Genomic DNA, 16,316 nt, shown 5'->3' with positions numbered 1-16,316 from the left:
GGGGGGGGGGGGGGGGGGGGGGGGGGGGGGGGGGGGGGGGTCAGTGAGGGCGGGGTCGGGATTCTGTAGGTGCTGTGTGCAGCGTACCGGCCGGCTGGCTGCGACACTGCAGGAGCAACCTTGCCCTCCCCACAGCCTCTACAGCTCCACTCAGTACAGGCCGAGTTCCCTCTCATCAGGGATCAGTTGAGGCGTCTCCACTCCAGGGCCTACACGGGTGGAGAAGTTCCATACAGATCAACGGCAGTTACCGGATCAGAGGGGCATGCGGGGGTGGGGGTGCGGTGGGATACAAGTTGGGAATCAGTCTTTACGCGTTCCAATCCAAAACAGGCCTTTATTTTACCTCTAAGACCTGATTGCGCAAAATTAGTCGCATGGCCTCCTCCAACCACAAGGGGTCAGCAGTGAGCTTCTAGCCAGGAGTGGTCGCGTTTGCCTGTGTAACCTCAGGGCAAGGTTTGTGAGTGAGGTCATTGTGGGCTACACAGTGAGACTGTCTCAAAATAAACAAACACACACACACATGCAGGAGTATCTGGAGAGTACCAGTGACGACCGCTAGTGTTTTCCCTGGTAGATACTCAACACACACCTCTCCCGCACACATCAAAGGAAAAAAGTAAAATAAAATTCCATTTACCTACATCAAGTTCAAACTTAAGCTCTGGGTGGGGTGCAAGTTTCTCTACCAGTGTGGCTGAGCTCTAAACACAGGTAAGCCCACATGTCTAACACATAACAAAAGACCAGGTTGATGGCGGTCAGGAAGGTGAGGAGAAGGGGGGGGGGATTGTGGGGTATCAACCAGCAGGAGTTGGGCGGACACCTCCCCCTGGAAGGAGAGAGGCTTTGTTAAGGCTCCTGCTTCCTCTTGGGATCCAGGCAATGGTAGCCGCGGACATTTTTCGTGGTCTTGCTACAATGTAACCTAGTATGCCCCTGACTGATACAAACATTGCAATTACCTGTAGCCCCACCACCTAGGAGACTAAGGCAGGAGGCTAGCCAAGAGTTCAAAGTTGAGACTGTCTGCCGAGACCCTGTCTCTAAAGGAGGACACATGTGTGGCGTTGGCTGCACGGGAGGCAGGTGTGTGCTTGTTTCCGGTTCTAGTTTTCACCTGTTCTTTATTTATTTGTGCGGGTCAGAAAAGGACTTAGACGAGTTGGCTCTCACCTTCCGTCATGTGGGTCCCTGAGATCAAACACAGGTCCTCAGGCTTGGCAGCCATGTCCTAACCCACTGAGCCATCTTGAGAGCCCTCCAATTACATTAATTTTCTTTCTTTCTTTCTTTCTTTCTTTCTTTCTTTCTTTCTTTCTTTCTTTCTTTCTTTCTTTCTTTCTTTCTTTCGGAGATCCACCTGCTTCTGCCCTGCCCTCCCCCAGTGCTGGGATTAAAGGGGTGCACTGCCACTGCCGGCACGTTTCTTCATTTGCATTTATTGGGGGGTGGGGGGTGCCAGCCTGCCACAGTGCGTGAGCAGCCTTCGGAGGACAAACTGTGGAACTCAGTTCTCTCCTTCCACCATGTGGGTTTCAGAGATCACACGCAGGCCTTGACCTGCCAAGCCCTCGCTGGCCCTCCTCATACACTGTGCTGCAGAACGAGGCAGCCTGCCTTTCGCCTCAGCACATGCCCGGAAGCAAGGTGGGACAACGTAGCTCTAACCCCAACAGCTGGGTCCTAAGTTTGAGGCTAGCCTGGGCTACATAGCAAGACCCAATAAATACACTGTTTCTTAGCCCTTTGGCCAAGAAAAGTGTACCGTGTACCTAGAATGGGTGGGCAGCATTATACTGATACACAACAGACAATGCCGACCCCCAAGACAGGCTTCTCGGTCAGCTGTACCTAGAGCACCGAGGAGGCAGGGCTGGTGAACAGGACACTCTGCTGTGTTCTGCTCTTTAGGCGAAAGTAAATCAGATTCATAAAATGGCGTACGCACAGAGATGACCATAACCCGAGCAAAGGGACAGGGCTGCTGGGGCAGGGAGGAGTGTCGGGTTGGGGAAGGAACCCTCCTTGCCTGTCATAATGGCACACAGCACTTGAGACCCACAGGGCTCTGTGAATTTGAGGCTGGTCCTCGTGTCAGCTCCACTGAGCTCCAGGCCAGCAGCGCTGGTGACACTGATGAGATGCTCTCCTCCCGCTGAGCAAAGGCAAAGCTGCTCGGGCCTGGGGGAGGGGAAACACCTGGAGTGTAATTTGAGGCTAGGGAGGAAGGATCCAAACTCAAGGCCAGTGTGGGCCGCTTATCAGAAATGCTTGTTTTCTCACACCCAAGGGCTGGGCACCAGCAGTTTCCTTTTATAGAGAGGCAGCCACAAGACCAAGTGGTTCTGGGGACTAATGCCACAACCGCCTTGGAGCAAGTCTCTCATATAAAATGGCATGCTATCTGCAAAGGCCCCAAGCATATCCTAACATTCGCTTATCTCTAAATTACTTATAGTCCCTAATATGAATCCTATACTTGCTCTATTTTATTGTTTAGGGAGAGATGACAAGCGTCTTATCATGGACAAAAAAATAGTTCCTGGTGAACATAACTTAAAGAATATCTTCAGGGCTGATTTAGTTTCACCAGCACAGTGCTTACCTGGTATGTGGAAGGCTCTAAATTCAACCCTGAGCTCTAACAATCAAAAGTCCAACCTATAGTTGGCTGAATCCGTGGTGTCTTGCCTAGGCCCATAACAGCTGCTTGATATAGGGCAGACCTGAAAGGCCCTGTCCCCAAGTAAACTTTATGTTTAAACAAAACTTTTTGTTTGAACCGAGTCTTGCTATGAAGGCTGGCTGTCCTCAGAACTTCAGGCAATCCTCCTGCCTCAGCTTAAGTGCTGAGGGTCATAGGCACACACTACCACATTCAGTTCCTAAACGAAGCTTTGAGCGCTTTCTTGCTCCTAAGTCTGACAACATTACGTTTAGATGGAAGCCTGTAATCTCAGCACTTGGAAGGTAGAGGCAGGTGGAGCAGGAGGCCAAGGCCAGCCTTAGCTACATAAGACTATCGAAAAAGTAAAAATGGCCAGTTGTGGGGGTGCACACTTTTAAAAAAGATTTCTTTACTATGTACAGTGTTCTGCCTGCCTATACATCTGCACACCAGAAGAGGGCACCAGATCTCATTATAGATGGTTATGAGCCACCGCGTAGTTGCAGGGAATTGAACTCAGGAACTTTGGAAGAACAGAGAGTGCTCTTGACCTCTGAGACATCTCTCCAGCCTAAGGGAAGGGAGGAGGGAATTTGCACACTTTTATGCCAACACTGGGGAGGCAGAGGCAGACGTCTCTGTGAGCCCAGCCTGTGGAGGCCAGGGCTACAGTGACTTCCAGGACAGCCAGAATCGCAGAGTGCGACCCTGCCTCATAAATACAATTTTACCCACAGATTTAGGATTTAAACTTTTCCTTACTGATTTCAAGGGCCAACATGTCAACATGACACATACTGAAAATATATATATTTACATTTATTGCATTAGAAAAATTAATTTAGGCCACACAGTGGCCAGAACACCCAACCCCGGGCCCTGTCATCTCACAGCCCTCTGTACACGTTACACACGAGCACGCGTGCACTTCTGGAGGAAGACCCAAGCGTATACACCTGAGACCCGGACTCTGCATATTCCAACCTCTCCTCATAGCCCGCCCTATCCCTTAACTGCTGTCCGAACAGCTCTCATGAAAGAGACTCCTTAGCCAACAACCCAGAAGATATTTATGTCCAAAAGAGTCCTTTGGGGTTGGAAAAACAAACAAACAAACAAACAAACAAACAATGGATTTCCCAACAGCTGCAGCTGGTCTATCTCCATCTCAGAGCCATAGCAACCCACTCACACCTTTGCCTTAACTAGGCTCTTTTCCAGGGTCCGGAACATCCGGAACAGGCCCCCAGGCCTAGTAACAGTTTTTGGGAGACTCTGCCTCTTGGAAAACAGACTCATGGTTGGACACGCTGACGTGGGTGGAAGAGCACCGCTGAATCGGGAAGTTTACTGCACCCCTCTGGAGGAGTGGTCTGGAAGGCTCTCAGGAGGCTCCGTGCTGGCCAGCTGGCCCCTCAAGATCCAGGGGCTCCCAGACAAAGGGCTCTCCAGTATGCCGCCCAGGGACTCCATCAGCCTGACGAAGATGGACAGCAGCGTCAGCACCGTGCCCAGCAGATACAGGCTCAGCACATGCTTCATGGCTGCGGGAGGCAGAGCTGCCTTCTGCTGGTAGAACCTGTGAAGAGGGAGAACAGCCTCTGACTCGGTCTCTGCGGCGTGTGTGCATCCTTCAACCCCTGTTTTCCCAGGGGCAGGGGACGCCCTGCCAGCCAGGAGACAGGACAACTGCTGCTTCCTCACAGCACCAAGTGCAATTGCAAACTCCGTGGCGGAGAACAAATCGCACATGCTATTGGAATAATTTCAAGAGCACCGTCTGGAACTGTCTGTCTTCACCTTTCTCACTCTCCAGGACCCTGCTATGTAGCCCAGGCTCATACCCGAAGCAATCCTTGTCCACGCCTAAATGCTGGGATTACAGGCACATTCCACACATGCAGCTACCTTTATTTCTCTTTAAGACCATTCCTCCTGTAATCGCAGCACTCGGGAGGCAGAGGCAGGAGGATCTCTGTGAGTTTGAGGCCAGCCTGGCCTACAAAGTGAGTCCAGGACAGCCAGGGCTACACAGGGAAACCCTGTCTCGAAACAAACAAACAAAGGCATTCCTACCAAACTGGATGCACAAACTCAGTAACAGTGCCGGCATGTATCTTTTCACATGGGGCAGATGGAAACAAGAAAATCGAGCTGGAGAGATGGCTCCGCAGTTAGCACTGTTCTTGTAGACAACTGCCCCCCACATGGTCTGTAAATCTAGTCCCAGGGACTCTGACATCCTCTTTTGTCCTCCACAGGCCACACCTGTGATGCACAGCAAACATGCACACAAAACATGGAGGCAAAACACTTATATAGAAATAAAAACTATGTCTGTAGCACACATTCAAGTTGGCTGTCCTGGAACCAGCTCTGTAGACCAGGCTGGCTTGGAACTCAGAGATCCACCTGCCTCTGCCTCCAAGTGCCAGGATTAAATGTGTGGGGCACCCACGCCCGGCGATTAGAAACTTCTTTAAAGTCAATATAAGTATAAACGATCAGGGTGTTAAAAACCTGTAATCCCAGCTATGACGGAGGCTGAGGCAGAAAGAATGCATGTTTAAGGTTAGCCTGAGCTACAGAGAGAACACAAAGCAAACCTGGGGAACTTAGTGAAACCTTGTCCCAAATCAAAAGCAAACAAAGTCTGCTAACGCAGCCCCGTGGTATAAGCCTTACCTAGTGCATACAAGACTCTAAACTCAATCCCTAGGACCTCAAGACAAAACGCAGCAACCACAAAACCACTCAAAGTCAAATCAAGTTGACTTGTCCAAACGTTTTCAACATCCTCGAACGTTTTCAAATGGCTCAGGCACTCTGGAAGGCCCTGAGGCCACACCGTCGTCCCACAGACAAGAACCCAGCCTTCAAGGGGACGGTTAGCACACAGCAGTGTAATGCGGGGATAGGGAGGGGACGCACAGCCGACGGGGGCTCCGGGGCACGCTCCCACCCCGAGCGATGGGGCGAGGGACCCAGGCCTCGGCCTCCGGCCTGGGGGATGGGGTCCCGGCCAGTTACCTCGGCAGGAAGAGTCGCAGCAGGTCGTGTAGGCCTGAAGAGGACGGTCGGCGGAGTCGCGACGTGGACGCCGCACGCGGGCACTGCTCGGGACACACACAGGCGGGCGGCAAAGAGAAACCGCCCGCCCCGAGGCCCCGCCCCTCCCGGCCGCGGCCCCGCCCTCCCGCGGCCCCGCCCCCGCGGCCGCGCACGCGCACTGCGCGCGCTCTCCCGGGCACGTCCGCTCGCCCTGCGTCAGCCGACCCGTGGCGGCCCCGGGCTCTGCGCGGCGCGGGGGGCTCGCGGCCCGCGGTTGACTCGCTGCGGTCGGGAGGGTCAGGCCTGAGGGTCAGCCCCGCCGGCCCTCCAGAAAGCCGGGAGCGCGATGGCGCCTTTACCCCGCCCTCCCCGCCGCCGGAAGCCGCGCTTGCAGGGACAGCGCTCCTGGGGGTGTAGTGCGTTCTTTTGAGTCGGGATCCTCCCGTGTAGCCCAGCGAGGGCTGCAGCCCTCAGACGGTGTCTGTTTTCTTTCCTTTAAAATAAGCCGTTTGCTTTTAACGGTGCCTTTAGCTTGCACTAGGGAGGGGAGAGCTCACGGTCCCGGCTTCACGGCTGGAAACTGACCTGCCTGCCCACTCACCCGCCAGCCCCCACCCAGACAGCGACGTGCCGCCCCGAGAGGACCATCTCGGGGAAGATTCCTGGGGAAGCCGAGGGTGGCAAAGGGCCCTGGAGTCGCGGGCAGGTCTAACGGTGACCGCTCCTGTGCGGCTCTGTGTGGGGGAGACCCCATCGCCTCTGAGCTGAACAGAGCTGGAGGGACGTGACTGCCGTGACCTTTCCCCCACTTCCCAGGATGACTGGTGTGTGACAGGGAGGGCGGGATGCCCGGAAGAACAGAGACGGGCTGTCGGGCAGACAGGGCCCTGGAAATCCGCTTTCTTGAGCAACCCCATCAGCACGGTTCGTCATTGCACGCAGTGTCCGTGCCCCTTTACCCAGAATCCTCCCGGGAACTCCCCCTCAGGTACGCGGGGCCCTGCGGGTGTAGAGCGAAGGGTGGAAGTAGCCCAGTACTGTCCCCAGCTGCTCAGGCCTGAGGAGGCCGGCTATATAAATCAGGGGCATCCGTCAGGAATCGCCATAGGCCAGGAAAAGGAGGGCCAGTCAGTACCTGGTAACCGTCCGCAGAAAAGGTTGAGGAGGGCTGGAATGTAGATCGCTTAACTGACCCGCCACCACACCCATAATCCAGCATTTGGGAGGTGGGTGAGGACCAAGATAAATTCATCTTCCAGGGCCTAGTCAGTCAGGGCCAGCCTGGGCTCCGAGCAGCACTGTTTTAAAATAACGTGGCTTTAATCCCAGCACGTGGGAGGCAGAGGCAGGCAGATCTCTTGAGTTCAAGGCCAGCCTGGTCAGAGTCACAGGATAGCAGTGCTACACACAGGAACCCTGCCTTGAAAAACTGAAAACTAAACAGAACCCGCGGGTATATGCCGAAATGTGAAGGAGGCTTGAAAACATGCTAACCAAAACAAACCAGACTGAAGAGCTGGCTCCGCAGTTAAGAGCACTGGCCGCTCCTCAGAGAACCCGAGTTCAGCTCCCAGCACCCACGTTCAACTCCCAGCACCCACGTGGTGGCTCACAACTGGCAGTCTCACCAGGCACTGCACGCTCGTGGTGGACAAACGGGTGAAGGTTCACACACGTGAAATAATAAAACAGACGTGAAGAATATGTATGATTCCATTTAGGGGACATGTCAAAAAAATCTAAAGCCACTGGGTGTGGTGGCACACTCCTGTAATCCCAGCACTCAGAGAGGCAGAGGCAGGTGGATCTCTGTGAGTTTGAGGCCAGCCTGGTCTACAAAGTGAGTCCAGGACAGCCAAGGCTACCCAGAGAAACCCTGTCTCCAAAAACAAAAACGTAAAGTGATAATAACATAGGTTAATGATCACCACATGAAAAGGTGGGTGGTTTCTTCCCCTTTGGTTTCTGACACACCTATATAAAATAGTCTAGCATGGAACCCACCTGCCTCTGTCCCCCGAGTGTTGGGATCAAAAGGGTGCTCACTACACCCAGAGGGGGTTTCCCTCTCTGGTGGGTAATGCAATATTCTGAAATTAGTACTGATAGCCGCACACACCTGTGAGTGCACTCACACCCACTGAATTACTCGCTTCATTTAAAGGTTGAAACTTGGCTGGGGAGTCGGGCTTTGTTGGCAGTGTTTGAAGTTCTGGGTTCAATCCCCAGCATTTCCCTAGTTGAGCATGCTGGTGCATACCTGTGAGTTTAACACTTGGGGCGTGCAGGATCAAATTTTCAGGGTCATTTTATGATGGATAACAAGTTCGGAGCAACCTGGGACCTTATTTAGCTCGCTGCCCATCCCCCTGCCCCTGCACACACCGGAAGCTGTGAAATGTTGCATGTATTATGTCAGAATGAAGTCAGATCATTAACTTTTGAGCCAGAGTCTTGCTGTGTAGCCCAGGCTGGCCTTCAACTAAATCTACTTTGGTCCCCCAAGTGCTGTGACTAAGGCACAGGCCGCCCAAGCCCTAACATTGTTTTGAAAAGATACTAAGTTACTGACATCTTCAGATAACAGTGACACCATAGGCCTTTACAAAGGAAATTTATTTAAGACAGAAATATCTTTAACATATTTAAGGCAGAAATGTCTTTAAAGGAAATGTATTTAAGACAGAAGAAAAGGAAGGTCAAAAGGAAGTGAGCTGCCAAAAGAGAGTGGTGAAATGTTTAGAAAACACACGAAAGCATGGCCACTCACAACTGTTTTTAATAGTTGTGATTAGTGTGAGAAAGTAAAGATAAGCTGAACCCTGGTAAACATTTCAGACGGGAACAGGAAACTGGCTGCGGCGTTGACTCTACAAGCTGGAGAGGAGGGACAGTGATGTCAGCTTCAACTGTAGGATTTCAAAGCCTGCCAATGCTCCCAGGGCCTTTTGTCCCAGAGTTTAGAATCACCTTGGAAACAGCTCCTGGGTAAGTCTGGAAGGGAGTTCCTAGATTCGGTTAATTATCGTGGGGTCCTAGACTGAAGGGAAAGAGAGCTCAACACCAGTGCTGATTGCAGTGTTAGCAGCTGGCCAGCCTAGCTCCTGCTGCTAGCCTTCTCCATCTTGGTAGCCTCAAATTCTACACCAATTTGCCTTTGTCAGGGTTCCCTATTACAGTAATAGGAGAGGAAGCACCACAGCCATTTCACAATGGACTTTGTCAGAATTCTTTATTAAGTAATGGGAAAGTGACATCACGCTCTATTTCACAGCGGGGTGGGCATGTCTTAGGGAACAGAGATAAAGCTGAGCCAGTCTTAATTTGGGAGCAAAGTAGATACTCACTTTAGACTTTTTATGTGTTCAAATTAAAATACTAGCCAGGCTCAGTGGCATTTAATCCTGACACTCATGAGGCAGAGGCAGCCTGGTCAGACAAGACTACACAGATATCTTGTCTAATAAAAAGGAGGAGGAGGAAGAGGAAAAGATAAAATACTTAGGATAGATCTTCTTCTTGTTCCTTATCCTGAAATTTTCACTTTTCAAACGATTAAGGGGAAGAGAGCAAAGTCTGAGCTGTCCACACTCCTGGCTCCAGCAGCCCGAGAGGCCGAGGCAGGCTGTCGCTTGAGCTGGGTGTGAAGCTAGGTGTGGTATGGCCAGTCACATCCCAATCCTTGGGATGAGGTGGCCTGGAGTGTCAGGGGCCAACTCCAGCCAGAACTGGAATGGGTGGGGGTTGGGGAAAGAAGGAAGGAAATAAAAAAATTCGGCACCAAACAATCAATGCCCCCATCAGTTTCTGCCCTGGAAAGGGGGAGGTATGACCCAGAACATCTCCGTCTCTATTCCCTGGATCCTCAGCGTCAGGCAAGTTCAATAAATGCTGGGTGAGTGAGTGGATGGGTGATGGAGTCACTGGCTTCTGGACCCTACCTCGACATCACCTGTCACAGTAGCCTTCCTCAACAGCCTTCTGTTTCAGTACCAGAAGCCTCCCCACTCTCCTCCCCAGCTTTACCGTCTTCATTGTGCCCAGCACCAGCCCTCTATTTGTTGACTGTTTTCTCCCACAAGATTGTAGCTCCGTGAGAATGAGGATTTGGATTGCTATAAATATTGCTACATATCTAAACCCAGAGCTCTGCCTGGCATACAGTAGGTGCTGGCTGAATGAATCATTTTGTATAAATAAGATAGTTTCATAAAATTTTGGAAATAAACAACTACTGAATGTGTCTATCAGTGTTTTGTTCTGGTGTTTTTGTTATGGTTTTGTTGTTTATGTTTTTTAACTCAGAGTCTCACTCTACAGCCCCAAATTCACCATGTAGTGTAGCCTGGCTTTGAACCTCGTCAGATCTGTCCCAGCCTCCTGGGTGCTGGGCTTACAGGTGTGACGCAGTACACCCGGCTCCGTCGGTATTTGTTACACATTCTCAGTGGTCCTCTGAGTCACACAGTGGAAATTTATCTTCCAAGTTCTCCCCCGCTGGTATCTGTTACAGTTATAATCAGAAAAATGTAAATGTATTAATATTCTGTAAGTTTGCTGCCTGAGCTCTTTGTTTTGGTTTTTCCCTCTTTGATGGCCTGGGTAATGGGCCAAGGCCTGGGGCATGCTGGACAAGCACCCTGCCACTGAGCTCTGCCCTTGCACCTGCCCGATTTCTTGACACAGTTTCTTTATCCTGGCTCAAGTGCTGTTGTTCTTTCAGCACAGGGAACAGTGAGATGCCTGTGGGAGGGAGAGGAAAGGCATGGCAAGGTGTAGAGAATCGGGGAAGGGTGTCCAGAGGAAGCTCTCAAAGACGGGCAGAGGGCACCCAGGGCAAACAGTGACTTCGCCAGCCTATATGGGCCAGTGACCTCAATCTGGAATCTGCTCTTTCGCAAGTCAGCCCTCCAGGCCTCAGTTTCCTCACCAGGGCATCTTAGTGTGGAGCTGGGGACACCCCCTGGCACAGCAGGCCCCTGCTCGCAGGCCTATCCGGGAACACTGGTGACAGCACAGTGTAGGAGAGACTCTGGAGCTACACCGGGATCTGGTGAAATGGCTGAGTGGGTGAAGTGTCACCACGCCTGACACCCGCATTTAGCCCTTGGGACACGTGGTGGTGGAGAGGACTCACGCCCTCATGCTGCCTTCTCACCCCCCATGCTCACCGTGGGCCACCATGCCTGGCAAACAGGTGTCTTGTCAGTTTTCGTCAATGTGTTTACTTAATTTCTGTGCGTGAATCTTTTACCTGTATGTATATCTGTGGACCAGGTATGTACCTGGTGACCTCAGAGGCAGGAAGACGGCATCAGATGCCCTAGCGCTAGAATTGCAGACAGTGGGTACTGGAAATCAAATTTGCCCTCAGGAAGAGCAGCCAGTATTAACTGCTAAACCACCTTACCAGCCCAGAACTTTTGTTCTGTTTTTCTGAGACAGGGCTTCTGTGTGTAGCCTTGGCTCTCCAAAGAGCTGCCTGCCTCTGCCTCCTGAGTGCTGGGATTAAAGGCATATGCCATCACTGCCTGGCCCAGCCCAAACTTTTTTATCTTTTCAAAGACAATCTTATATAGCGCGGGGTAACCACAAATTCAACATGCATCTGAGGCTGGCTTTTGAACTCCTGATCTTCCTGCCTCCATTTTCTAAGTGCTGGGGTTACAGGTGTGCACCACCATGCCTGGCTGACCTCAAAAACTTCATAACAATAAAATTCCAAGTTGGGCATGGAAGTGCTCACTGCGCCCAGCATCTAGGAATCAGGGCATAACTGCTGTAACTTCAAGTTCAAGCCAGTGGACCCTGTGGAAAACAAACCCAAAAGACGGAAAGCAGCTCAACACAGTGACAACCTGCCAATCTCCTCCTCCTCTCCTCTTTCTCCCAAGACAGAGGTTGGGAGGACGTCAACCCAGGCTGACTTCAAGATTTCCATGTAGCTGAGGCTGGCCTTGAACTCAAGATTCTCCTGCTTTTATCCCCACCCCAAATGCCAGGATCACAGGCATTAGCCACTGTGCCCAGCCTTTTGGTCTGTCTGTCTTGGAAGGAGGGTCTTCCTCTGCAGCCCAGGCTGTCCTGGAGCTCTGTAGCCCAGACTGGCTCCCTGAGTGCTGCAAGAGCCACCAGGCACCAGGCACGTAGCCAGCTGTGCTGGTCTGGAAAGTGAGACTGAGTAGATTTGGAAAACAGTAGTTTCCGGTGTTCTGCTTCAAATGGTGCTGTCACCCCTCGGTGACCATGGTTGGTTTCATGACGTTGCAGCCACCAGAAAGTACAAGCTCTGAAAGTCCCTTCCATAAAATGCCGTGGGTTTTGCACGTGACTTTTGCACATCCTTCTGAATACCTTAATTTACATTAGGAGACCTGCGTTCCGCAAGATTATACCTCTGTCCTATAATGCATCGAGAATGCTGTGCAGTATCGAAGCTATAGTGTACTGCTTTTAGGGATAATGTTGGGGTGGGGAGAAAACCCGGACATGCTCAGTATGGAACTTTGTAAGTATTTTCAATCCAGGGCTGCTCTAATCAAGGCTACAGGACATTTATACTATAAAAAGACAAATGTTGTTTCAACGTGTTTGAAAACAACAGATTAACAGAAAGTGTTGTTGAAGGTGGAGTCCTCGTCCTGGTGGAGGTAACGGGCCACACCCGCTCGGCAGCCCTGGACTGCACGCGTAGATCGGCCATATTCTTCTTGCTCTGAATCACCAAAGCTTTCCTCTCCTCACCCTGCCTTGGCATCCACAGCCGGCTCTGGCATGGGGGAGCCCAGGCAGCCGCCAGTGGGCCAGCGCTGGGCACGTAGCTTCGGGACTACGGAGGTAAGTGGGCTCCGTGTTTTCAGAAGCAGGAAGAGTATTGGGGTGCAGTGGGGATTTCCTGCTTGCTGTGCTGGTTTCATAATTCCCGCACTAAGCCCTCTTCACACACACATGCCCCGCACTGACACGCTTGAACCTGACTGCATGCTCTCCTTTGCTAGCTGCTGGGCAACTCTCTCCAGACATTTCTCCTGCCAGCTGGCTGGCCCTGACTCTGCTCCAGTTGGCCAGCGGAGCATGGAGGGTTGTCCTCAGGCCTCTTGAGCCAGCCAAGAAGGACAGAAGCTGCTTCTGGGAGCAGCACTGAGAGAAAGGCGGGGCCAGAGATATGGCTAAGCAGGCAAGGGCTTGCCCCGCACGCTTGGTGAGTTCAGTCCCCAGAGCTCACATAAAGGTGGAAGGAGAGCCAGCGCCAAAGCTGACCTCTGACCTCCGTGTGCACACTGACGCATGCCCCGTCCACATCATACACAATAACGATATTAAAGGACAGGTGGGTTCTGGAGACATGGCTCGGTGGTTAAAGAGCACTGGTGCTCTTCTGGAGGACCGAGGTTCGATTCTCAGCACCCACATAGCAGCTCACAAGCGTCTCATGCCCTCTTCTGGCCTCTATGGTTTCCAGGCACACACAATGCACAGACACACACTGAAAATAAAAATAAATGTCTTTTTTTTTTTTTTTTTTAAGGACAGGTTAGGGGTTTAGCTCAGCGGTGGAGCACAAGTTCGAGGCCCTGGCTTGGATCCTCGGGGATGGGAGCTAACACCCTGGCTCTTTTTTCCCCCTTTCCTGCCTGGCCTTCCTTTGTTCTTGGCTTAGCAGAGGACTCTCTGTAGACATTTCCTAGCTGACAGCCTCAATGAAAGCGTTGTAGTCCTTCCTAAGTGCTGTTTCCATTCCCTTTACCCCTGGACCCTAAGAGGCAGGCAACGCTGCTGTTTGCTCTTTCCGGCTCTCAGTTCTCCCTGTCCTGGATGCTTTTGCATAATGGTATCACTTGTTTATGTCTCTCATCTGATGAGCATGTTTTGTCTAAAGAGCCTTTTTACTACTCTTAAAAGTTATTACAGAGGGGAGATAGAAAGACCTGGAGGGGACAGGAACTCCACAATGAGAGCAACAAAACCCAAAAAACCTGGGTCCAGGGGTCTTTTCTGAGACTGATACTCCAACCAAGGACCATGCATGGAGATAACCTAGACCCTTTGCTCAGATGTAGCCCACGGCAGCTCAGTCTCCAAGTGTGATTCCTAGTAAGGGGAACAGTTCTCTGACATGAACTCAGGGGCTGGCTCTTTGATTACCTCCCCCTAAGGGGGAGGGGGGAGCAGCCTTACCAGGCCACAGGGGAAGATGATGCAGCCAGTCCTGATGAGACCTGATAGGGTAGGGTATGAGGGAAGGAGAGGAGGACCTCCCTATCCGTGGACTTGGGGAGGGGCATATGGGGAGAAGAAGAAGGGAGGGTGAGATTAGGAAGGGACGAGGGAGGGGGCTACATCTGGGATAAAAATAAATAACTTGTAATAAATAAAAAACAAAAACAAAGTTATTACAGAGCAAACCAAGTCTCTTCAAAGTCTGGAGACCCCAGCTTGAAAATCTGGCTGAGCAGGATAATGGCTAACATTCCTTTTGGCTAATTAAGTTATGTCCATACGTGGTTTTAGGCAGAGGAGCTTTCTTCTTCCAGATTCTGGAATAAACTCCCATTGTCCCCTGAACCTTCTCTGCCCGGTGGATGTCAAAGAGAAAACTCAAAGCTTGGTGACCCTCCCTCCCCGGAGATTCCCGTCTCTGTGTTAGGACAGGGGTGGGTGACACTGTAAACTTGTACCTGCTAGGGCTCCGAGCTGCTGACATTTCATTGTCCTTGTGACTCCTTGTGCCCCATAATGTCTGGGCTAGAGACAATGGCTCACAGCTCCCGGCACAGGGCAATAGTATGTTACTCTTGGTGGTTTTTGCGCCTGAGAGCAATTGTAGCCTGTCGCTGCAGGAGATTTAGGTTCTGGACTGGGGTATAGCTCAGTAGCACAATCCTTATGTCACGTGTTCAAATCCCAGGGTCTCCTGAGCACCACTACTTCTCAGCTGGACAAGAAGGCAAGTCTTCTCTTCACTCATTCTCACAGCCCACACACCTTCCTATAAAAGGGGTTGCCACGGACCAGCCCAGTCGGATTCCCTGCGTCCATGGGGAACAAGGCTCTGGACAGGAAGACGGGGTTTCGGCAATGAATTGACAGACAGAGACACCTTGCTGGTTTTGGCTCTGCTGCAATTTTACTGAAGTCAAGTTGATAATTTTATAGTGATTTCACAAAAAGGCACCTTAAAGTTGGCATACTTCTCAGAACATTTAGACTTTTACCAAGAATACAAAGTTTACATTTTAACATAGGGGAGTGCCCACAAAAAAATCTTGACCTAAAAACTTTTGATCAAAGCAGACAAAGGGAAAGAAACCTCAAATACAGTTTCATTATTGCTAACCAATGAAGAGGAAAGTCAGGAGCTAAGTCAGATGCCTACCAAAGTCTAAACACACCTTTGTCAACCATCCTCCCATATGTCCTGCTAAAGATTTACGATATTCCCTAGGAACAAGACAATAAGGGGGACAAGCTTGAGCCAGCTGTACTTCTCATGCTATTTTTTCTTAAGAAGGAGCCTATTATTTTTTCACTATTCTTATAATGCTGTTAATACTAAATCTAATTCATTACTTCTTTTAAAACTACTTTTCTTCCACCCTATTCTTGTTACAGCTTTTGATAATCCATCAAGAATATATTTCCTTGTCAGGGACCACCTGAGAGAACTCGCCAACTTCAGAGACCACCTGTGGAAGCTCACCAACTTGCCTCAACTTGCCCGTTCCCTTACCTGCAGTAAACATACTGCTTGGAGATGCCCATTCCCTTACCTGCAGTAAACATACTGCTTGGAGATGCCCGTTCCCTTACCTGCACCTGCAGTAAACACACTGCTTGGAGATGCCCGTTCCCTTACCTACAGTAAACATACTGCTTGGAGATGTCTGTTCCCTTACCTACAGTAAACATACTGCTTGGAGATGCCCGTTCCCTTACCTACAGTAAACATACTGCTTGGCAACAGCAGAGATGTGCTCACAGAACCGTGGCTTATCACAAGATGTTTCAGAGAAGAAATCTGGCCGAGAAGAATCTGTAATTTTTCACCCACCCTACTTCCTTATCCTGAACCCTTTATAAAAGCTGATTCTGCTCAGTAAAGTTAGTCCTTGACAAGCACCTGTTTGCTTGGGCTCGTTCTTTTCTCTCAGCTCATCTTTTCACAGGTTTGGATTCTCTTCTATCCCTGCGAGCCGGGGCATTTCCTTGAATAGTTAATTGTGCTGTTTCAGGAATCATAAAGAAAGATAAAAAAACTCATTAATCCAGCCCCACAACCGCAACCGAAAAAGCGTAGAAATCTCAGAATGCGTCTCTTTGCCAGGCGGGGGGGGGGGGGGGGGGCTGCCAGGGACCTCCAGAGAGCATAATCCCGAAGGACACATATCTCTTAGTCTGAGTAGCGCTATCTATTGACACGCTACACCAGAGGCTGGAGTAGGTGTGGTAGGGTGCACTGTGAAAACCCACAAGTGCCCCCTGAGGATGAAACGACTTAATCGACGGAGGCAACGGAGGAAAAGAGGGAAATTCAAAGTCTTTCCAATACCTAAAAACAAATGAAGGACCAGTGTCCAAGTGCAGACCAGTC

The 16,316-nt window shown here is 50.9% G+C and overlaps 1 protein-coding gene and 1 long non-coding RNA gene across 3 annotated transcripts; one reads left to right on the top strand and one right to left on the bottom strand.

Annotated features, from left to right (window-relative positions):
* Positions 1-3,472: 3,472 nt before the first annotated feature.
* Hilpda (hypoxia inducible lipid droplet associated) lies at positions 3,473-5,828 on the bottom strand. The gene is made up of 2 exons (XM_055608192.1): positions 5,705-5,828; positions 3,473-4,253 (listed from the first exon to the last, which is right to left on the bottom strand). The coding sequence occupies exon 2, from the start codon at positions 4,214-4,216 to the stop codon at positions 4,022-4,024; it is 195 nt and encodes a 64-aa protein (XP_055464167.1). The 5' UTR covers positions 4,217-4,253; positions 5,705-5,828; the 3' UTR covers positions 3,473-4,021.
* A 139-nt stretch (positions 5,829-5,967) lies between these two features.
* On the top strand, positions 5,968-15,844 carry LOC129677534 (uncharacterized). Of its 2 annotated transcripts, XR_008720211.1 has the most exons (4): positions 5,968-6,713; positions 8,564-8,713; positions 12,353-12,562; positions 15,338-15,844. It is a non-coding gene; the product is annotated as an uncharacterized LOC129677534 (long non-coding RNA). The 2 variants fall into 2 exon arrangements; XR_008720210.1 differs by lacking the exon at positions 8,564-8,713.
* Positions 15,845-16,316: the final 472 nt, after the last annotated feature.

The sequence above is a fragment of the Psammomys obesus genome, unplaced genomic scaffold (assembly GCF_907164565.1).
Source record: "Psammomys obesus unplaced genomic scaffold, mPsaObe1.curated_primary_1811, whole genome shotgun sequence".
NCBI lineage: Eukaryota > Metazoa > Chordata > Mammalia > Rodentia > Muridae > Psammomys > Psammomys obesus.
Note: the sequence above shows the minus strand (reverse complement) of the source record. Positions and strands in the feature narration are given on the sequence as shown.